Consider the following 22229-nt stretch of genomic DNA (forward strand, 5'->3'; position numbering starts at 1 on the left):
ACCCTCCCAAGTATGACAGCCCTCTCCAAGGACTGGTCCCTCCTTGCAACATGCAAAGTATGTCAGACAAAACGTCAGAATCCTTGCTTCCAATGAGCAGCCTGGTCTCATCCTCTCTAGGACAAATCTGTTTGTTCTCCTAGCAGTCCATGGTATATTCAACACTCTTCTCCAGCACCACAGCTCAAAGGCATCAGTTATCTTTCTATCATCCCTAGTCACTGTCCAGCTCTCTGATGCATAGCAAGTAATTGCAAAGCCTATGGCCTGGACGGTTATGCTACCAAGCCCAAGGTGGGTGATTTTAATCTGTGGCCATCACATTTTTTTTTTGTGAAACATTCTTCTAGGTGGTATAGCACTGGTCTGTGCATTGCTGTGCGGAGGTAACTCGTGGTTGCTGTGATGCTGAACACTGTGACACTGTTGTGCCAAATGTGATAATGGTTACCCACGGTGGACAGTGTTTGGTGGAGCTTCCCGATTAAAACAAGCTTGGGAGCAGGAGTGGCATCTACTTCTGAAATGATTTGTCTCCAGAAATTCCATGAACAGTACTCAGGTTTTCTATTTATAGGGTCGCTATAAGTCGTGTATGACTCTACGGCACCTAACAACAACATGGCCTGGATCAGGTATACCTTAGTCTCCAGACTGACATCATTGATTTTCAGTACTTTGGAGAGGCAAATGACAGCAGATTTTTCCCACTACAATTGTCTTCTGATTTCCTGACTACTGGTATCAAGAGAGTTGATTGCAGAACCAAGCAAGCTGAAGCTGTTAACAATCTTAAATCTCTTCACCATCTGTCATGATGCTGCTATTCAGCCCTGTGGTGAGAATCATTGTTTTCTTGATGCTGAGCTTCAATCCATATTGAAGTCTGTAGTCCTTGACCTTCTGCAGCAAGCGCATCAGGTACTCCTCAAGTTCAAAAGGCAGACTGTTGATGAACTTTCCTCCAATCCTGATGTAACATTTCTCCTTATAGAGCTCAGTCTCCCAGATAATCTGTTCTGCATGTAGATTGAAATGTTATGGAGATGGAACAGTTCCCTGTCATATACTCTTCCCAGTAATATTAATATCACATGAGAGCAAAATCTTGCTGAAGATTATTTTAAAGTGACTGGAACAGTACATTGACAGAAAATTTTCAGAAATTCAAGCTGGATTTTGAAGAGGCTGTGGCGCCAGGTATATCATTGCTGATGTCAGACAGTTAAAAAGAGAGAATACCAGAAAGATGTCTATCTGTATGTCATTGATTATACAAAGATATTTAACTCTGTGAATCACAACAAATTGTGGCTAATACTAAGAATGGGAATCCCAGCACAATTGTGCTTGTGCAAAACCTATACCTAGGCCAAGAAGATTTCATCTGAACAGAGCAAGGAAACAGTGTATGGTTTAAAACAGAAGGAACCAGTGGCAGTGATTATATCAATCACCAAGGAAACCATCAGGAAAAGCTCTGTAGATATACTGGCTAATGCCTGAACCAAGAACAAACAATTCAAAAGAAAGAAAGGTGTGTGTCAAAGTTGTATCCTTTGTCCATACCTAACTCAATCTGTATGTGGAGCAAATCATTTGAGAAGTTGGACCTTATTATGGAAGAATGAGGCAGCAGGATTAAAGAAAGACTCACCACCAACCTGAGTTATGCATATGATACAAACTTACTTGTTGAAGAGAACTTGAAATGTTGGCTGCAGAAGATCAAAGACAATTAATACATGACAATTAATAAATTACAATTCAACATTAAGAAAACAAAAAATCTTCACCATGGGATGAATTGGCAACATCATGATAAATGGACAGAAGACTGAAGTGGTAACAATTTCATTTACTTGGATCCACAACCAACATCTTGGTACCAGCAGTCAAGAAATCAAGACAGGGAACTCTGGTGGCCTAGTGGCAAGGAGCTGCACTGCAATCTCAGAGATATGCGGTTCGAATCCACCAGATGCTCTGCTGGAGAAAGCAGGTCAATCTCCTTCTGTACCAGTCAGATCCGATTTGATGGTATAAATAAAAAGACATGTTGGCCAGGGAAGGAGGGACAATCTCCTCCTGTACCAGTCAGATCTGACGGTACATGCACACAAAAATAATAAAATAATAAAAAAATGGCAAAAAAAAAAAAAGACATGTTGGATTGAGAAAAATCGCTATCAAGGACTTTTCCAAATTGCTAAAGAATAAGGATTTTAGTTTGAAGACTAAGTCATGATTCAAGTCATGATCTTTTCAATTACTTGCTAGGCATCTGAAAGTTGGACAATGAACAAAGAAGGCAGAAGAAAGATGCCTTTGAGTTGTAATGTTGAAGAAGAGTACAGAATATTCCATGAACTATCAAAAAAAGAAGGAAGTCTTTGAGAAGGTGGAATGAGAATGCTCCTTGGAGACGAGGATGGTGAAGCTTTGTCTCACATACTCTGAGCATGTAGTTGGAAGAAACTAGTCCTTGGAAAAGGACGTTATACTTGGCAAGGTGGAGGATCAATGTTAAGTAAGGATGACCTTCAACAAGATGGATTCACACAGCAACTGTAACAATGGCTCAGGAATATCAGAAACAGCGAGGATAGCATGGAATAGGGTAGATCAATTCTTCAGAGTCGCTGTCAGTTGATTGGATATGATATAACAACATTTTACTATATGAACTGCACTTTTTTTCTGAATCCATTCCCTTTATTTAACTACAGGATTATTATATTTCCAGCACGTATGCAGGAAGTCTGGCTATTTTGCAGACAGCACTATTTTCCCAGCACCTGGCTGGGCGCCTGGCACAAAGCCGGTGCTCTGTAGATATTTCGGGATGAATGAATGAACAGGAATCAGAGAAGTCGGCCTCTGCCTTACTAGCACTTTGTGTAAGCCTCTGTTTCCTACTGTGTCAAGTGAGGATGGAAGGAGTAGGGTGTTGAGCTAACTAAAATTTCGGCCTTGTTTCTCCCCTAGTCTTTGGCTTCGAGCGACCCATTTGACCTAGTCGGGTCAACTCCCCCACCTGTATAACGGGTGAGTTAATTCGAACATTTAGGGGTGATAACACGGCCTTATAAGGCAGAAGAGGCCAAAGGCAAGAGAGGCAGTGTGGGTGGAGAGAAATCACAACATCCGGCCTAGGGTACGCAGCAGGGCCGGCCCAGGATAAAGGGCCCGGGGACATACAGCGAGGCTGGGGAACTACCAGAGAGGCTCCCCTTCTCTGGGGAGCTTCTCGCTCCCAAACCACAGAATGGGCCAACACAAGGTAAAACCCGCCTGAACGCCAGAGTCCCAAAGCACTTTCACAACCAAACCCTTCAAGAGGGTTCCTGGACCACCCCAACATGGTCACACCCCCACTGATAGACCACTAAGAATATCGTCCTTCAAATGACTGAGGTTTTCTTTATCCAACCAACCATTTGGTCTCCTGGGCGTGATCCAGAAGTCCCTACTTTTGTTGTTCCTGCAAAGGGCTCCCCGCCTCGCACCCCCATCCCCGCCCCATCTGGCTGTTCTGTATCTTACGAAGGCCCAGAAATTCGGACCTAGGAGCTGAAACCCGCCCTCAGACCAACCAAGGAGAAGTGACGTCATTAGTCCCACCCTCCCGGCGTCACTGAACAAATCCTGGGCTGGGGGGCGGGGAATTTTGAAAAGACAACCCAGTGGGAAAACGGCGCGGGGAGCGCCCTCTTACTTATTGGCAGAATAAAGTAAACAGAGGGCGGGGCGGGGCGGACCCGCCGCCGGGGTGGCTCCCGGGAGAGGGCGGAGAGTGCGCGGCGGGCGGCAGCGGCCGGGGAGGCCGGGAGGCCGCGTCGCGGTCACTGCGAGCCGAACCGAGCCGCGCCGATAGCCATCCGGCCCCGGCTCCGGCTCCGGTGCGCGACCCCGGCGGGCGGCGCGGCCCGGTGGGCCCTGCGGCGCTGCAGCCCATGGAGCTCGAGAACATCGTAGCGAACACGGTGCTACTCAAGGCCCGGGAAGGTGAGCGGCCGGGCGTTCGGACGGGCCCCGGTGCCTGCAGCTGCGGGCGCTCAGCCTCCCAGTGCAGCAGGGACCTCCAGGCAGATGGTCCTCTAGGGCCGCAGACTCCGTGCCCCGCACCCCGCGCGGAGACGAGCCCTTCCGGGCTGTAGTCTTCCTCCTCCGCACCTGCCGTGGGGAGCCGGGGCCCAGGAAGGGGCGGGGGTCAGGCCACCGCCCTCGCGGCCGGGCGCGCGGGAGGGGGGGTTGTTGAGAGGAAGGAAGTGGGGAGGGTGGGACCCGACTTCTGGGAGTGCCTCTCTGAGCCCTATCTCAGGTAAGAGGTGAGAAATGGCCCACCCCACGTGCTCAGCCCAGTCCCGGGCACACCAAGTTGGACTAGCTAAAACTTGGTGCAGGGTACGGTTTGGAGAATGAATTAATACAGCTGCTGCATAACACAACCCACCTGACTTGGGGAAACTCGGGGTCCATATGCTTTTACAAAGATTGCCATTTGCAGGATACATCAGTATACCTCGGTACGTGAGAGAGAGATAAATGGGTTAAATAGGCCCAGAAATGAGTGGAAGCTGAACTTTGATAGTATGTGAATAGGCTGCACTGAACTTGCTAAAATGGGAGCTAATCTTGAGCCCTTCGTGGCTTCCTACTTTAGGTGTTATCATGTACCTGCTCTGACTGGATGCTCCTTACTACCCTGTGGTCAGGCTGACCCTTACATCAGTACATAATCACCTGAAGCTTACTGTGCTATTCCCTAACTGGGTTGTTGGGGACCCAGCAGTGAGCAAATCTGTCTTTTTAGAACTCGAGGGAGGACAGACAGACATGACATCTTGTCCACACTTTGCTGGGCTTCCAGATTGCAAGAACATCTACTCCATCTTTCTGCCATACTTGACAAAAGGCACCTCAGGCTCAGACCAAGGACTAACTCCATATTACTCATTGAGTTCATTAGTTGACCCACATCTGGGGCACAGGATGCCCCAAAAGTCTTCCGGAAGCCCAGAAGGGCAAGCCACTGGGGGCAGACTCTAGTCTCCCTGCCCACCCATGCACCGTGGCTTCTGTAGTATGTTGCCTGGAAATGGACGTGGGAGGCTGGGTCCTCAGAGCCTCCTGTATCTCCTGTCCCTTATCAAACCCTGGGGCTAGGCCTTCCTCCCAGACTCTGGGGCATCTGCCGATTCTGTTCTGCCTCGATTCTGTTCTGCCTCGTCATTCAGCCAGCCAGGGAGGAGGGGTAGGGAGTACAGGGCCAGGCCTCCCTACTAGGACTCAAGCCATTCAGGCCTCAGGCCTGCTGAGGGCACTGCTTTGCTCAGAGAATGTGAGCATCACTGAACAAACTTCATCAGGACACAAACAAGACACAGAAGATAAAGCCTGGCCAGGACCTGATACCTCACTGGCACCTGGTCCTACCCCTTTCCAGCTTTAAACAGGTCTCTCCTCTGAACCACAGTGTCTCTGTGGAATGGTTAGGGTTGGAATATGAAGATGAAAGGAAATCCTAATTGTTGCCTACTGCTGAACATTGCCCTATGGATTAGTGGTACTGATCTTATTTATAAAACAAAACTAAAATTTTAAAACCCATTGCAACCAAACAAAACAAGTCAAAGAGCCACACGTGCCCAGTGGCACTAGAATTAGATGGTGACTGTGTCAGAATGATCCATTAGGAAGAAAATGTGCAACAGTGAATAAAATACATAAAAAGAATGACCCATGAGCTGGCTAATAGCTTGGGGTCAGGGCCTTTACCAAGTTCCCAAATGATCCTGATACCCAGTAGTGGTTTGAGAATCCTTAGAACAAGAGAGAGTGTGTGAGTGTGTGTGTGTGTGTGTAGGTGGTGGTGGTGGTGGTGGTACCAAATAGATGCCCATCATGTTTGCAGGGTGGCAGGAAGGGTTGAAGCCTGCCTCTGTCACCTCCAGGCTCTGTGATCTTGGGCAAATGAGTTCTTCTCCAGGGTCTCATTTTCTCATGAACTTGTACTAAAGTAGGACAGCACTGGGGTGTGAGCTTTCTCTGTCTTCCTTCCTTTTCCAGGTATCCAGAGGCACAGGGAGAGGGCAGAGTAGGGTAGGAAGAGCTCCACTGACTTGGTGGCAGATCTAGAACTGAGTATTTGCATGTGACTCTTGGTTGCTGCCTTGATATGGATGGGAGGAGGGGGAGGAGGAAGTAACTGGTGGGGAGGGGCAAGCGGATAGAGAGTTGGGGTATGGAGGATTGTTGGAGGGACCTGCGGGGGTGGGGAGAAGTTCCCCTTCTGGAGAGGCCTGGGGGGTGTGGGGTGGGCACTGTTGCTCACTTGCAGTGAAGCAATGATTGCAGAGTATGCTGGGTACAGGCTGCAGGAGAGCCACTAGCAGGTTTCCCAATGGGTGCCCTGCCACACTTCCTCCTCCAGGGAGGGAGCTCACTGAGGGACCCAGCCCTGCCCCCTTGGTCACATCACCTGCATTCCCTGGCCAGATGGGAACTGGGCTGGAAAGATCTGAGGGGAGACTGAGGCCAGGCAAGAGAATATATTTGTCTGAGATCTCCCCTATGTTGGGAAGCTAACCTCTTCCTATCGCCCCACTGACTGCTGGACTAAGTCTCCCTTTTCATCTGCACCCTGCTTCCGGAGGTAGATTTGGACCCACTGTATGCATGAAGTAGTCAAAGCTCACAAAGGACAAGTTATGGGTCTAAAGAGTGAATTGGAGATTCAAACCCAAGTTTGTTAGACAGGACTTAGCCTGGTGGCCCCTGACCAGATAGAATGCTCTGACTGCTCTGTTTATTTGGTTGTAGTGCAGAGGTTTTATTGTTGTCTTTTAAATTTTCTTTGGCAAGTAAAATTGCCGCCAATATTTCCCATAGCACTCTGTGTTTCCACCCTTTTTAGAAAAATCAGAAAATCTGGCCACACTGAGCCAGCATTCCTGCCTGACAACAGTGCGCTGGTCAGCTGGAGCGGTGTTGTTGCTGCCTCTGTTGGAAGGGGCATATTGCCCCAGTGCACTGCGCTCCCCATCTCCTTGTAATTTCCACAACTAGTAGTATGGGGTCAGCTGAGTAAAATCCAGCCAGAGAGGGGACTCCTGGGTGCCATTCCTCTAGCCGCAGTCTGACTGAGCTGCCCTTTAACTTCCTTAATCCTCTAACTTCTCTGATGGAAGGCCCAGAGATAGAGGCCTGGGTCCTTCCCAGTGACTCAGGCTACTGTTGCCCTTGGCTTCTCTTACACATGTCCCCAAAATGCCCTAGCATCTTTCCTGTTGAAGCCCTGACTTTCACAGTTCCCACCACTTTGATGCCCTTCTCCACTTTACTCACCTGGGAAACTCCCACCTGGAAGGAAGCAGAGACTTGCAGAAGACATTGGAGCCCCTCAGAGGCCACACTGCCTTTGACTTCCTCAGCTTGGGAACCCCTAGCTGGAAGGAGTGTATGTGCCCTGGTCTTCAGCAAAGGCAGGCTTGAGGCATGTGAATGGGAGGCCTGAGGCTCAGCCCAGGGTGGACTGGGTCTTGGTTGGGCCCTTCAGACCCTTTGACTGCTCTGAGGGTCAGAGGGAGGCACCATGGTGGCAGGACTCAAGACACAGTTCCTGTTTTCTCCCAAAGGTGGTGGAGGAAATCGTAAAGGCAAAAGCAAGAAATGGCGGCAGATGCTACAGTTCCCCCACATCAGCCAGTGTGAAGAGCTTCGGCTTAGCCTGGGTGAGACATAGGTGGAGGCTGAAGGGTCATCCCCTGAGACCTCGCCCTGGGCAGGAGAGGCAGGGTTGGGGGAGTCTGATGAGCTAAGGCTGCATCACCACCCACCCTGGTTTCAGTTCCTGGGCTTGGGATAGGTGGAGGGCAGAGATGGGCCCGTGTGAGGAGATAGATCTGAGAGAAGCAGAAGATAGAACACCTAGGCTTGAGGTGAGCGGGACCCTGGGACTAAGTGAATGGTGGGGAGGGGTCAACCCACAGTCTTATTGTTGGGAGCTCTGGGCCTATGCTCACTTCAGCAGATCTGTGACCAGAGACCATTTGGGTTCTGGGCAATATGACAGAATTACTTCTGGAACAGGAGAGAAGAGCAGGGCTTACTTAGATGATGCTCCAGATCTGAACTGCACCTAAGACTGCTCAGGCCCCCCTCTGCTGCCTCACACATGGGCAAGGGAGTGTACCTGTGATTGCCCTCCCACCACACAGGAAAGAGGCCCAGTCACAAACTCACCGGAAGCCACAGCTTCCTCCTACACTTTCACCAGGCAAGGTAGCAGGTGTGGGTCAGGCCCCAGCTAGGCCAGAACCATCCAGCGTGTACCCATCTCCAGCATCATGAAGTGTTTCAAATGAGGAGGAAGCAGAGAGAGGTGGAATCTGGGGCTTTAGTATCAGATTCCTGGCTGTGTGACCTTAAATTAGTCATTTAACCTCTCTGGTCCTCAGATTCCCAGATCCTGAAGGGAATAATAGTAGTGTTCAACTGATGACGTGAGTAGGCCTGTCCAACCAATAGGCTCACTCTGTGAGCCCAGCAGCACCCTCTTCTGCCCACAGAGCGTGACTACCACAGCTTATGTGAAAGGCAGCCCATAGGTCGCCTGCTGTTCCGGGAGTTCTGTGAGACACGTCCGGAGCTGACACGCTGCATCGCCTTCCTTGATGGGGTGGTGAGTGGGCCTGGCCCGGGGCTGGTGCACCGGCCTCATAGCTGGTATCCCCTACTTGTTGTGCAGTCCAAACCCCACACTTCTTACCCTCCCTCTTTCCTGCAGGCTGAGTATGAAGTGACCCCTGATGAGAAGCGGAAGGCGTGTGGGCGGCGGTTAATGCAGAATTTCCTGAGCCACACGGTGAGTGAGTGCTGATGAGAGAATGACAGCCGTGGGCAGGACACATCACTGGGGCAACAACTGACCACAGCCCGGGCAGAGAGGCCTCTGGAGCTGCTCCAGGCTCTGCCAGGCATATTGTGGGCATGGATCCTGGTGGGTGGGGAGGGGCAGGGCTCCAGCCCAGGTAGGTCTCCTAGCAGCTCTGATGTACTGTGCCTCCAGGGAGGCTGACGCATATCTGGCCTACATCCACGTCTGACACCAGGGAGACCTCTGGCATCTGGGTCTTGGGAGTGGGCAGCATTCAACCCCTTCTCCACATGCACTGACCTGTCTGTGGTCTATGCCCAGGGTCCTGACCTCATCCCTGAGATTCCCCGGCAGCTGGTGACAAACTGCACTCAGAGGTTGGAGCAGGGGCCCTGCAAAGACCTCTTCCAGGAGCTCACGCGGTAAGGCCTTCCCTGCTCCCTGATGGAATTGTGCCCAGAGGAAAGGCCCTGGTGGACTCTGAAAGCCTGGGAAGCTCAGGGCACTCAGCTTGGCCCTGCTCCTGCTCTGCCTTATGACCATGGGCAAGCCGCCTCCCCTCACTGTGGCATCTTCTGGCTCAGCACAGATGTGTCTGTCCCTCCTGAATGTACATCAGTTGAGGATAGTGCTGTCAGACTGACTGTCAGGCTGGGCTTTCTCTCAACAGGCTGACCCACGAATACCTGAGTATGGCCCCTTTTGCAGACTACCTCGACAGCATCTACTTCAACCGTTTCCTGCAGTGGAAGTGGCTGGAAAGGTGATCTCTCAAGAGGCGGGGCCAGGATTAGCCAGATTGCTGACCCTTTGCCCAGACCTTAGACCCCTGCCCTGCCAACTGTTACCTCCCCTTCTTGCCCATAGGCAGCCAGTGACCAAAAACACCTTCAGGCAGTACCGAGTCCTTGGCAAAGGAGGCTTTGGGGAGGTGAGTGACCAGATCAAAGGACCAGAGGGTAGAATGGGACACTGAGACCAACCCCAGCCTCAGAACCCAGCACCCTAGGAAGGGCAAGGCGTGACTGGCGTCTTTTTGGTCTATCCTGGCCACAGGTATGTGCCTGCCAGGTTCGAGCAACAGGCAAGATGTACGCCTGCAAGAAGCTAGAGAAGAAGCGCATCAAGAAACGGAAAGGCGAGGCCATGGCACTCAACGAGAAGCAGATCCTGGAGAAAGTGAACAGTAGGTTTGTAGTAAGTACAGAAGGAGGTCTCACCCTTTCAGTCTCATCTGCTAAGCTAAAGGGTCTTCCCATCCTGCAAGGGGTCATCTTCCTTCCCGTCACATCCTCTGTGATGCCTGGAAAGGGCAGGCTTGGGCTTTTGACACAGGCCAGGAGTAGCTTGGCCCCAGGAGGGCCTCTACACTCTTTGGGGTACTGGTGCCAACCCTGACACCATGTGGACTTATAACCCCTCTTTGAGACTCGGATCCCTTTGGCCACAGGTGAGCCTGGCCTATGCTTACGAGACCAAGGATGCCCTCTGTCTGGTGCTGACACTGATGAACGGGGGTGACCTCAAATTCCACATCTACCACATGGGCCAGGCAGGCTTCCCTGAGGCGCGAGCTGTCTTCTACACTGCCGAGATCTGCTGTGGCCTGGAGGATCTGCACCGGGAGCGCATCGTGTACAGGTGAGGAGAGTGTGGGCACCCTCCACCGGGCACAGCCTACACAAGGCTGGGATGTTGGACCCCTGTCCAAGGCCTCAAGCCTATCTACATCCTCCTGATTTCAGCACTCTTCTCTCTCAGTAAACTGCCTGGTATCTTTGAGAGTCTAGAATTTGGAGTCTGATGAACCTGTGTGTGAATTCTGGCTTTGTCATCCTCTCTGTATGACCTTGGGCCAGTCAACTGCCTGCTCCCATTAATATTTCCTTTTCTGGGAAGCTGAGATGATAATTCCCATCGTGCCTCCCTTGCAGGCTCTTGTAGGGACTGAGTGAGATAGTGCAATAAGGCTCCTGGCGCAGAGCCCAGCCAGCAGTAAAGAGCTTGGGTTTTACTGTTTATTATCTCTGTTCATCAGTGTCAGCAGCAGACACTGTTGCCATTGCTCTTATTTCACTTGAGCCTCACTGCAGCCCTGAGAAGGTAGGGATGAGTAGCCCTATTTGACAGACAAGGGAAAATAGTGTCATGTCCCAAAGGGGATGGAGGACGCTCCTTGCTCTGTGGTGACTGAGGTTATCGGTGGTGTCCAGGGAGTTCTGCTCCTGGACAGGAGTGCCTTCCGCTTGTCTCAAGAGTTCTGGCTCTGTAGATCCTTCCTCACCTATTCCTGGGCATGGGGTTCCTGCAGGTGAGGGGAGAACTGGGGTGTCCATTGCCATTCTCTCGGTGCATGGCCCCAGATTTCACCCCACCTTCAATCTCAAAGATGAGTGACCTTGGCGAGGGTGACCCCGGCTGGCTCTCTGACACACCGACTCCCCTGACTCTGCCCTTCTCTCTCACAGGGACCTGAAGCCTGAGAACATCCTCTTGGATGACCACGGTGGGTGGGGGCACCGCTAAGGGGGTGGAGTGAGGTACCACCAAAGGGGTAGGTTCCTGTCACAGCCCTTGCTCTTCTACCACACACAGGCCACATCCGCATCTCTGACCTGGGGCTTGCTGTACATGTACCTGAAGGCCAGACCATCAAAGGCCGAGTGGGCACTGTGGGCTACATGGGTGAGTCTCCATCTGGCCTACTAGCCTCCTGCTTGCAGTGAAAAGAGCTGTTACCATTTTGTAGGAGACCAGAACTCAGGCAGGACCACTACTCTCTGGGAACCCAGCATCATTTATTCAGTGTTGAATGCCTCCTATTGGCTTGGCCTGATGAGATTGCTGTGAATGCAAGGAGGGTCCCTGACCTCCTTGTCCCTGAGTTGTCCATCCTCAGTGTTAGAGCACCTGTCTCTGGTGGGAGCCATGGGAAGGGTGAAGATGTGCCCCATGTTCCCCTTGGAAACACATTTTCCCTTTGAGGTCCTTTAGCACACAGCACACAGAGCTAGACTTGATGTGTGGCCCTGAGCCAGACTCTCCACTTCTTCTAGTGTCACATTCCTTGATGGTAAAAATGATGGTCAGCCTGCGTCAAAAATGATGGTCAGCCTGCGTCAGGCTCACCTGGAAGATGAAAAGAGGTCATCGAGGAGAACATGCCTGTATGCCCACCCTGGCATACGGCAGGCATTCAGCATGCTTTAGTCTTATTCTCTCAGCTACTAAGTCTAGAGGTTGTACACTGCTAGTCACATGGGTCTAGTTTAACCTCCATCTGTGTTTATATCAGGTAATTTTAAAAGTTTGAATTGGCTGCCAACATGTAATGAGCCAAACCATGTCACATTCAAAGTAAAGACTTCTGACTTGAAAATTCAGATGGGACACCAGCCATGGCCTCCCTGCAGGCTGCACAGCTCCCCCAGTGGGAAGTGTCCTTTCCTGTCTGCCACAGTTCCTACCAAACCACTTAGAAGTGCCTCCCTGATCAGTGAATGCTCAGGTTTGGGACCGACTTAATGTGCACTGGGCATTTCAGGTCCAAGGGCTCTGTTCCAACCCCTTTAACCTTACCCTGTTCCCCACCTGCATCCCACCCTAACTTCTGCACCTTCCACCCCAGCTCCAGAGGTGGTGAAGAACGAACGGTACACATTCAGTCCAGACTGGTGGGCACTTGGCTGCCTGCTGTACGAGATGATTGCGGGCCAGTCACCTTTCCAGCAGAGGAAGAAGAAAATTAAGCGAGAAGAGGTGGAGCGGTTGGTGAAAGAAGTTCCCGAGGAGTACTCTGACCGCTTTTCCTCACAAGCCCGCTCACTCTGCTCCCAGGTACAGCAGCTCCTGGGTGTTGGGGCCGGGGCAGTGCACTCCACCAGCCGACAGGGCCCCTGACTGCCCCTGCCCTGCCACAGCTCCTCTGCAAGGATCCAGCCGAGCGTTTGGGCTGTCGTGGGGGCAGCGCCCGAGAGGTGAAGGAGCACCCCCTCTTTAAGAAGTTGAACTTCAAGCGTCTGGGAGCTGGCATGCTGGAGCCGCCCTTCAAGCCTGATGTAAGTGGTGCCAGGCCCTAGGGTGGCAGAGCTAAGTCAGGCCCAGGCTCTGGGGGCCTGTGGACTATTGCTCAGGACACATTTAGTGCCAATATCTGAATACCCAGCTCTCCTAGCCTAACAACAACCAATTTCAGTGGGGCTCCTAGAAGTGAAAAGCCTAGGATAGGATTAATAGCCTACTCAGTGGCATCTGGATTGCTTAGACTAACCAATCGTAGTTCAATCTCTTCCTGAGTGATTTTCAAAACTGTGACCTGTTAGAAGCAGATTACTAGGCCTCCTTTCTGAGCTGCCTCTGGGTGAGTTGGAACTGCCGAACTTTGGTTTAGTGTCTCAGTACATAAATGGCTTCACACTCAGGCCTCGGTAATGCCAAATGGAGCCCTAGACTGATGTTTGCTGCCTCTTATTATTCCGAGGATCCCACCCTAGGCCAACTGATTGTCCTAGTGCCCTGGGACACATCTCCACATGAACCACTGCCGTTGGTACATGTCTGATCCCCAAAAGGGGAAAAAAAATGTTGCCAGCAGGGGGAAAGCTATTGAGCTGATAGAACATAGACTGCCCGCCGCGGCTCTTCCAGCAATACTGATCACCCCTTCGTGGAAGGGATCGCCCCATAGTGGACCAGGCCTCTATAACCATAGTCTTCTGAGTGGCAGAAACCAATCCAAATTTTCTTAATCCCAGCAGGGAGTTTATTGGTTCATTTGACAGACAGTCCCAGAGGACAGTCAGTGTCAGAGTGGGGCCTCATGCCGGGTGGCCTGCATGCTTCACATCTTCGCTCAACCTTGGCCTGTTGACTGTGTCCCTCCCGTTGAATGCAGGCTTCCCTGTCTAAGTCACAGGAAGGCTCTCTGATTGGCTAAGGTTCGAGCGTGTGCTTACCCCTCCCTGCACCATGTCTGAGATACACTTGGCTGCACCATCCTCATGCTCATTTGTGGATTGGATGACGTCCAGTTATTATCCAGTGAATCCAAAAGGTGGTTGTTTATGGGTTTTTTAATTGACTAATTTTTGGAAGTATTTGTTTGCCAGACCTTTTTTCCTTAGTCTGTCTTGGTTTAGAAGAGCTACTGAAACCCATTAAACATCATAGCAACATGCAAGCCTCCATTGATGGGTGGTGGCTGCACATGAAATGCATTGGCCAGAAATCAAACCTGAGTGTTATGCATGGAAAGAGAGAGTTCTGCCATTTGACCACCAACACCTCATTCTGTACCTGACCAGAAACAGATCAGGCAGTCAGGAAGGTGATGGGCAGGGCAAGTTGATGAGTATCATTCACATGTGGGGTGTTTTTTTTTGTGTTTGTTTTTTTTGGTGTGTGTGTGTGGTTTTGTTTTGGGGGTTTTTTTTGTTGTTGTTATTTTTTAATTTAAAATAAAATTTTTATTTTATACTGATTTACTTACAAAGTTCGTATACATTGTTTTCACACTGGATCTTTCCCCTTTCCTTTACCCACCTCTCTCTTCATCAAACTGTGTGACCCTGTCACATGTGGTTTTTAATAGATCGTACTATTTCCACGTGTCCTAGGCCTTGGAGCTCCTGAGGTGATTACCTGTTCTCAAGGAGCTTATGTGCTAATGGGTGCTTGATTTTTAGATGAATAGATAAACGAAACATGGTCCATTTACACAATTGAACCATAAAAAGCGTCAGAGGACTGACATGCTACAACATGAATAAACCTTGAAAACATTATGCTGTGTGAAAGGAGCCAGTTATAAAAGGCCACAGACTGTAATTGTTTTTACATGACAGAACCTGGAAAGGTAGCTTCTTGGAGACCAAAACTGGATTCCTCTCCACCAAGAATAATAAATCCATTGGTGGAAAACAATTTCAGGGAACAAAATTAAAGCAGGCTAAGAAACATTTGCTGTAGAAGGTCAAGGACCGTAGTCTTTTATATAGATTGAAGCTCAACATCAAGAAGACAAAGATTCTCACCACTGGGCCAATTGGCGTCACCATGATGGAGAAGAGATTGAAATTGTTAACAATTTCAGCTTGCTCGGCTCCACAATCAACACTCTTGGCACCAGCAGTCAGGAAATCAAAAGATTTATTGCTCTGGGGAAAGCTGTTGTTAGGGACCTCTCAAAAGGACTGAAGAGCAACTCTGTCAGTCTGGAGACTAAGGCATGCCTGATTTCAGGCCATGGTCTTCACAATTACTTGCTTATGCATCAGAGAGCTGGACAGTGACTAAAGATGACAGAAGAATAATTGATACCTTTTGAGTTGTGGTGCTGGAGAAGAGTACTGAACATACCATGGACTGTGAAAAGAACAAACCAGTTTATCCTCGGCAGGGTTAAACCAGGCTGCTCCTTTGAGGCAAGAATATTGAAGCTTCGTCTCATATTCTTTGGGCACAGGACCAGGAAGTACCAGTCCCTGGCGGACATCATGCTTGGAAGGGTGGAGGGGCAGTGCAATAGAGGAAGACCCCGGATGAGATGGATTGACAGTAACTGAGATAATGCATGTAGATGTGTTAAAGTCAATGAGACTGGCTCAGGATAGAGTTCACAGCTATTGTACATATATGGTTGCTGTGAGTCACAGGCCACTGGATAGCACATAACAAGATAGAAAGCAGTCCCTGGTTGACAAAAATGGCTAACTTTTCAACTACTAACGGTTGGTGGTTCAGACCTTCCCAGAGGCAGCTTGGCAGACAGGCCTGCAATCTGCGTCTGAAAGTCACAGCTTTGCAAACCCTGTGGGAGCAGTTCTGCTCTGCACTCAGGACTGCTGTAAGTTGGGTTTTGCATAAAAGAAGCTTAACAAAAGGAAGAAGTAGAAAACTGGGGGAGCCTTTTTAGACAGAGTAGTCTGAGGATCTGATGGTTAACCACTGTCATAAATACATACATAGGTGAGTGAGAGGGCCGGCTGGGATCTGGCGGGTGAGGCTTTTGGGCAGGAGCAGCAGACATCTCCCTAGTGCCGGGCGGGCCCCAGCCTCAAGAGGTGGACAGCAGTGGGGCTGGGACAGGGCACAGCATGTGTGGCAAGAAGTGGGGTCCCAGAGGCTGGTGGGGATTGCGTCCCTAAATGTGAGGTGGCTAAGGTAAATCCACTACCTCTGATACTCAGAGTCAGTGAACAGCACCCCTCAAGGTCAACTTTTAGAGCAGCAGATGAAAAGCAAGCATGATGGTGATTTTTTTCTTACTTAAATAGCTTTTCTGGGATCTAAGTTGCACAGTATATTTAAAGTGTGTAATTGAGTGGCTTCCAGCATGCCCGGAGTTGCATAACATCACCATAGTTTTAAAGCATTTACATCACCCCAAAAAGAAAGCCAATATCCATTAGCCATCACTCACCAAGACTCCTTTTCCTGCCCCCACAGCCCTCAACCACCACTGATCGAGGTTTAGTCTCCATGAGTTTACATTTTCTGGTTCTGTCATGTAAATGGAATTATACAATCTGTGGCCTTTTTATCTGCATCTTTTCGCTTAGCATAGTTTTTCCAAGGTTTATTCACATAGAATTCGTCAGAACTTTAACTTTTTATGGCTGAATAATATTCTATTGCGTAGCTATATCACATTTCGTTTATCCATTTATCCAAAATCAGATTGGTATCAGGACTCCAGCTCATGGCAGCCCAGTTAGGATAGAACTGTGCTGCTTAGAGTTTTCAGTGATATATTTTTGGAAGTAGATTTCTTTTGAAGTACCTCAGAGTGAACGTGAACCTCCAGCCTTTAGGTTAGCAGCCAAGCTTCTTAGCCATTTACACCACCCAGGGACTCCCATCCAGTCATCAGTTGATGGGTATTGGGGCTGTTTCCACCTCCGGGCTATTAAGAATTGTGCTGCTTTGGGCATTGGTGCACAGCACTGGTGGTGTGGCCGTTTCTGCTTCTCTTGGGTGTATATGCATAGTGGAATTGCTGGGTCACATGGTGGCTCTTTAACTTTTTGAAGCACTGCTAGACTGTTTGTCAGAGTGGCTCACTATCAGAATTGATGGCATTATTTTAATTGGCATCCTAAACAACAAGAGTTAGATGGTGATGTAGAGATGAAAGTGGCCCCTGGAGTTGAGGTGGGTCCTAGCAGGGTTCTTGGGTTGGCTGTGAAATATGTGAAGGTGTGAGAACAAACTGCTGGACACAGAGAGCAGAGGAGCCCTACATGCTGGGGCCTGAGTAAGAGTTCCCACTGAGGGGGCCAGCTGAGGTTCCACCTGACGCATCTTTGCAAGCCCTGCACGTGTGTGCAAGCAGAGGGACGTGCCCTTAACTGTACAAAGGGTCCGTGGGGTCTCACTGGTCATGGTTGGTCAGCTCCCTCTGAGTAAGACCTTTTGGGCTGGCCGCTGTGCCGTTGCTTTCAGCCATGGTGGCAGCCTTGGTGAGAGCTGCCAAGCTGCCAGAGAACAGGGTGATGATCCTCCTTGACCACTTTCTACCTCTTTCATCTCAGCCCCAGGCCATTTACTGCAAGGATGTTCTGGACATCGAGCAGTTCTCCACAGTGAAGGGGGTGGAGCTGGAGCCCACTGACCAAGACTTCTACCAGAAGTTTGCCACAGGCAGCGTACCCATCCCTTGGCAAAACGAGGTGAGCCTACTCAGGTGTGAGATGGGCTCCTAGAGGGGCAGCCTGAGGCACACCTCTTCCAACTGACTTGTCTTGTGGCAGATGGTAGAGACCGAGTGCTTCCAGGAGCTGAATGTCTTTGGGCTGGATGGCACGGTGCCCCCAGACTTGGACTGGAAGGGCCAACCACCTGCACCCCCAAAGAAGGGCCTGCTACAGAGACTCTTCAGCCGCCAGGTACCCCAATAGCCTGGCTCCAAGGGATGGTGGGCGGGAGGCAGAGCTGGTGCCCGCATGCGCTGGGGGTGGGCCTCCTCCAGCTGTGACCGTGGCGCCCAGGGTCTCCTGCCTTTATCCCGCCTTCCCCTTGCCGCTGGCTAGGCTCATGGCCTCTTTTCTCTTTCCAGAGGTGAGCAGTGTGGGCACCCCATAGGTTGGCCTCGCTGCCCGGTCTTGGGGAGTCACAGGCAGCCCTTCCATGGCAGAGGCGAGATGTGGGTGAAAGATGTCTGGTGCCCGCCCCCCTACCCTTCCTGCCCTTACCCCATACCCTAGACCTTGAAGCTGCTAGCCTTGCTTCCACCACCCCAGGGAAAAGGGACTAGACCAAGGCTTTGTCTAGGCAAGTCTGGGATCTACCTAACGCCCTTCCTGTCTGCCACCAGCAGCCTCTGCATTGATGCCTGGCCGTGTCGGCTGGGCTGAGACCCACACTGGCAGGGCCAGGGCCTCTAGAATCTCTTATGGCTAATGGTTTTTGCCCTGCCTCTCTCCTGTGTCTCTCCACCCCTCTAGGATTGCTGCGGGAACTGCAGTGACAGTGAGGAAGAGCTCCCCACCCGTCTCGAGTTCCCCACCCACCTCTAGCCCCCAGTTTGAGCCCCCCATCAGTGGTTGGCGGTAGCAGCTACTCCGAATGCTGTTTACAGTTTTGCACAGTGGTCTTCCCTGTTGTCCACTCAAGTTGTGGCTGGGGGGGACACAGCCTGAACTGTCCCCAGTGCCCACTGTCTCTCAGCCCTGGGCCTGGCTGAGTCTGGCAAGGCCTGGGTTGTCCTTGGGACAAAGGTGCGTCCCTTCAGCTCTTCTCTGCAGAGCTTCGGGGCTTTCTGTATTTATGTATTTGTATGAATGTATATAGAAACCAGAGCATTCTTAATACCCAACCTGGGCCTGGCGCCCTAGCCTCAGCTCCCTGGAGCATCCAGCACTGGCCTGGGAGAGCCGAAAGCTGGCAGAGGAGCCACTGCCAAACTCAAGGCTCCTCAGACCCAGCTTGGGTGAGGTGGGCCAGATCCCTGAGCCCCAACACTGTGCTCGCCACTGAAGACCTCTGAGTGAGAATTGTGCCTGCCTTTGCTGCCCTGGGCCCAGCCACCCCATTTTGGGGCTCACTGCTGCCCTTTCTCAATGCTTATCAGAGCTGGACTGAGGCCTTTGCTCCCCTAGGCCTGTGCCAAAGGATGGCCAGTGAGATTGGGCTGACCCTGGGACTCTAGTCCACTGCCCAGGCTGTCCCAGATGTGTCTGCCTCCGCCTTCCGGCTCCCAGGGTGCCTCCTCCCTTATGCTGGGCCCTGCCCTGAAGATACTTCTTTCAGAAACGCCCCAGCCCAGGCCATGTCTGTTGTCCCTGGCCGACCCTCAAACATTCCGCCTTCCTTCATAACAATAGACACACATGCCCAGCAATAATCCACCCTTCCTGAGTGTGCCTGTGGGGTGTGTGTATGTATGTGTGTGTATACAAATGGAAAGGGGGTAGTGTGAGGCTGTCAGCCTGCTGCCCAGGCCCTCCAAACCTGCAATGACCATCCTGGTCCCAGTGCTAGGGTTGCATGGGGTTACAGGGCCCTGATTTTTCCATATTTAAAGCCAGTTTTTGTTACTCATTTTGTCCAGTGTAAGCTGCCACGTGTCTCTGTGTGAATACAGTCCGAGCACAAACCTGCCCTCCCTGGCCCCTGCGTGCCTCTTTCTTGTTCCAGTGCCCTGGTTATCTTCCTGCTTTCACAACCCTGCTGGAAAGTGCAAAAGATTGGCAGTGGGTCTGGCAGGACTGTCCTTCAGGCAAGGCTCGGGATCCCTAGGCTTGCTTTTGGGGCAGTCTCTCCAGCAGGCTTCAATGGGTCTTCGGGCTCAGAGCTTTTTAGCTTTCCTAGTGGGATAAGGCTTGTGGGAAGAAGCGCCAAATATCTGGTAGGATGTATATCTGTCTCTGCCTGGGCTAGCAAGGCAGGGCCAGGTGGTAGTTTCCCAACCAAGGCCAAAGTGGCATGGCTGCCACTGTGGACTTGCAGTGGCTTGGGATGCTATAGTAGCCAAGTCTGTTTTACCTGGATAGCTTCTGTATCCCTCACCTTGGGCATCAGAGCTATCCCTGGTTTGCCCTGTAGCATAAAATGTAAACACCTACATAGTGGCGGCACTGGGAAGAGGATGGAGGGAGGAGAGGGTGGGGATAGAGGTATTGGGGAGGCTCCTCTGAAGATAGCATTTCAGATAGCTATGAAGATAGAATTGAAGACATACTTGCCTGGGGACCTGAGGGAGTGTGGGGAGAGTATTCCTGTCCAAAGCCACCCCTTGTGCAGACTCAGGTGAGAGTTTGTCCCAGACTTCACAGAATCATATCTGTCATACCCTTTCAGTGTCCTCAGGCCCCAGGAAAGTCTTCTAATCACCCCAAGTTTTCCCTTAGTCCTTAGATTGGGGATCCTGTTCCACAGAAGGCACCCCATTTTGTAGTTGGATAATTAGGTTCAAGGCCAATTTTCAAGCTGTTCAGCTTTGCATGAGGGCAGTTGGTCTGGAAAAGGATATCCCTAACCACTGCCTTACAAGGTGGTTGGGAGGATTTCCTGAAGCTTTTGAGCAGGAGGAGCACTGCTTGTAAATTGTGCTGCCAGCCCTAAGGCACTCAGTTCAAACAAGTCCACCTGCTGCTCTGAGGGAAGAAGACAGGCAGTTTCCTCTTAGGCTATTTAAAGCCTCTGAAACCCCACCGTAAGTCTAGCATGCAAAAGTTAGGCCAACCCACCACCTCGGGCATCTGGTTTGGCAGGAGCTTCTGCCTGCCCAGCGTCTAGTTTGTCTAGTGGCTGCTGTTCTTCCCTTATAGGGAGGGGAATTGGGGGAGAACTAATGAGTGTGCAGGACAGAAAAGCCAGATCTTGTCCATAGGTGTGAGATGTGGCCCCTGGGCCCCAGGTTCTACTGGCTAGGGGGTAAAAAGGATAGGTACTGTTGTACAAAGGCCAATCAGTACCTAACCCTGCTCCAAATAAAAGTGAATATTCGTGAATACCAGGTAGATGTCTGGCTCGGTGAAGCTACAGGTGAGTCCCAGACTTTGCCAATATCCCTTGCACTACAGAAGACTTCAGGGAACTTGGTTAGGGGTAAGCCACTAGCCCAGTGGATTCTACGCATAGCAAACTCCCACAATTTTCCAGTGAGCCAAGCCCTGCTTTATGGTGGGAACGGGACACAAGATAGTGATGAGGCCACTGAGTCTGATAGCTAAGCAGACAAGGAGCAGTGAGACCCAATGTGATCAGCTCTATGGCAAAGATGATTAGCAGGGTCTGGACTGCCACAGAGCTGTGGGCAGTGGGGCTAGAGGGTAGTGGATGCCAAGGAGGTATCTGGCCACAAGAGTGTCAAGGTTGATGACTTCCAGGCCACAAGAGCAACACATGCCTGAGAAGAGACAGCGCAGCTAAATGCTGAACATAGTGAAGAGGAGTGCCACCCACTTAGAACTTTAAAAGCTATATTAAAGATGTGGTACCTCATCTGGAAGGTGGTGGTGGCCGTGAAATTGTGTCAGAGTATCCTGCCTAGTGTCTACAAAGAGATCTCAAGTTTTCTTTAGGGAATACCCCTATCCTCTGTTCTCAGTCCATGTAATTTAAAAGTTGCTTTCTGACACCTAGGTGGAGTGTGACTTGGACTGAGCCATCAGGGGTTTATGATTACCTCCAGCTAACTTAGAAATAGGGTTAAAAGGATACGGACAGAACAGTACAAACTATATATTGCTGAGCCTCTGCATGGCTAGGCTGAAAAGCTGCCCATTGTGGATGGAGGCAGACACTTGGCTTAGGCCCACCAGGATGGCATCCATGAGGCACAGGCAGTCAGGGTGTTAGTGCTCAAAGGAAGATACTGAGTAGTTGAACACATCTCTAGATCTAGCTACCTGATTGGCTCACTGATGGACACTCGAAATGTGTAAAAAAAAATTGTGCATTTGTCATTTTTTGTTTCCGCTAGAACAATTAGAACATTCTTTTACCTGAAGATGGATGGCAGGATATGAAGCTGTAGTCATTTTGGCCAATAATTGCAGAGAGCTTACTGAGAAAGGTTCAGAGGAGAGAAATTGATGCATGCCTGATAACATTGTCGAACACCCTTGTCCAACTCGGACCTAAGCTAAGCTTTACTATAAGCCTAACTGACTTGATGTTCTGTCACTTGTGTCTCAAATGTCCCAGCTACTACAGTAGTGAAATGTTGGTGTGGTTTTTTTTTTATATCATAAATATGGTACAAAAGTCCAACTAGAAAGGGAGCCTAGTTAAGATGCTGATGGACATACCCAAATTCAGACTTCTCTGGGATGACGACTGGACCTCAGCGGGGACTATGGAGCCATAACTGACAAGAGGACTGTCAACGCCTATCCTGACCCTG

At 50.6% G+C, this 22229-nt stretch overlaps 1 protein-coding gene across 2 annotated transcripts; it reads left to right on the forward strand.

The window, feature by feature from the left end:
* Positions 1–3807: 3807 nt before the first annotated feature.
* GRK6 (G protein-coupled receptor kinase 6) lies at positions 3808–19220 on the forward strand. Of its 2 annotated transcripts, none has more exons than XM_006884400.1 (16): positions 3808–4008; positions 7641–7736; positions 8574–8686; positions 8792–8869; positions 9203–9303; positions 9552–9644; positions 9749–9812; positions 9938–10078; positions 10332–10522; positions 11350–11387; positions 11477–11566; positions 12510–12718; positions 12802–12939; positions 17413–17550; positions 17632–17766; positions 17937–18045. In XM_006884400.1, the coding sequence occupies exons 1-16, from the start codon at positions 3957–3959 to the stop codon at positions 17940–17942; spliced, it is 1683 nt and encodes a 560-aa protein (XP_006884462.1). In that variant the 5' UTR covers positions 3808–3956; the 3' UTR covers positions 17943–18045. The 2 variants fall into 2 exon arrangements, with proteins under 2 accessions (XP_006884462.1, XP_006884461.1); XM_006884399.1 differs by lacking the exon at positions 17937–18045 and adding an exon at positions 18325–19220 and having other exon boundaries at positions 3858–4008.
* The last annotated feature ends 3009 nt before the right edge of the window (positions 19221–22229 follow it).

The sequence above is a fragment of the Elephantulus edwardii genome, unplaced genomic scaffold, assembly GCF_000299155.1.
Source record: "Elephantulus edwardii isolate Elephantulus edwardi_28Jun2011 unplaced genomic scaffold, EleEdw1.0 scaffold00033, whole genome shotgun sequence".
Lineage (NCBI taxonomy): Eukaryota > Metazoa > Chordata > Mammalia > Macroscelidea > Macroscelididae > Elephantulus > Elephantulus edwardii.

What these genes read in the sequence shown, in the direction of transcription:
- GRK6 (XM_006884399.1), top strand. Translation starts at nt 3,957, where the DNA reads ATGGAGCTCGAGAACATCGTAGCGAACACGGTGCTACTCAAGGCCCGG. An exon ending in AGAATTTCCTGAGCCACACG is followed by an intron (nt 8,870 to 9,202) that starts GTGAGTGAGTGC and finishes GTCTATGCCCAG; the next exon opens with GGTCCTGACCTCATCCCTGA. An exon ending in CCATCCCTTGGCAAAACGAG is followed by an intron (nt 17,551 to 17,631) that starts GTGAGCCTACTC and finishes GTCTTGTGGCAG; the next exon opens with ATGGTAGAGACCGAGTGCTT.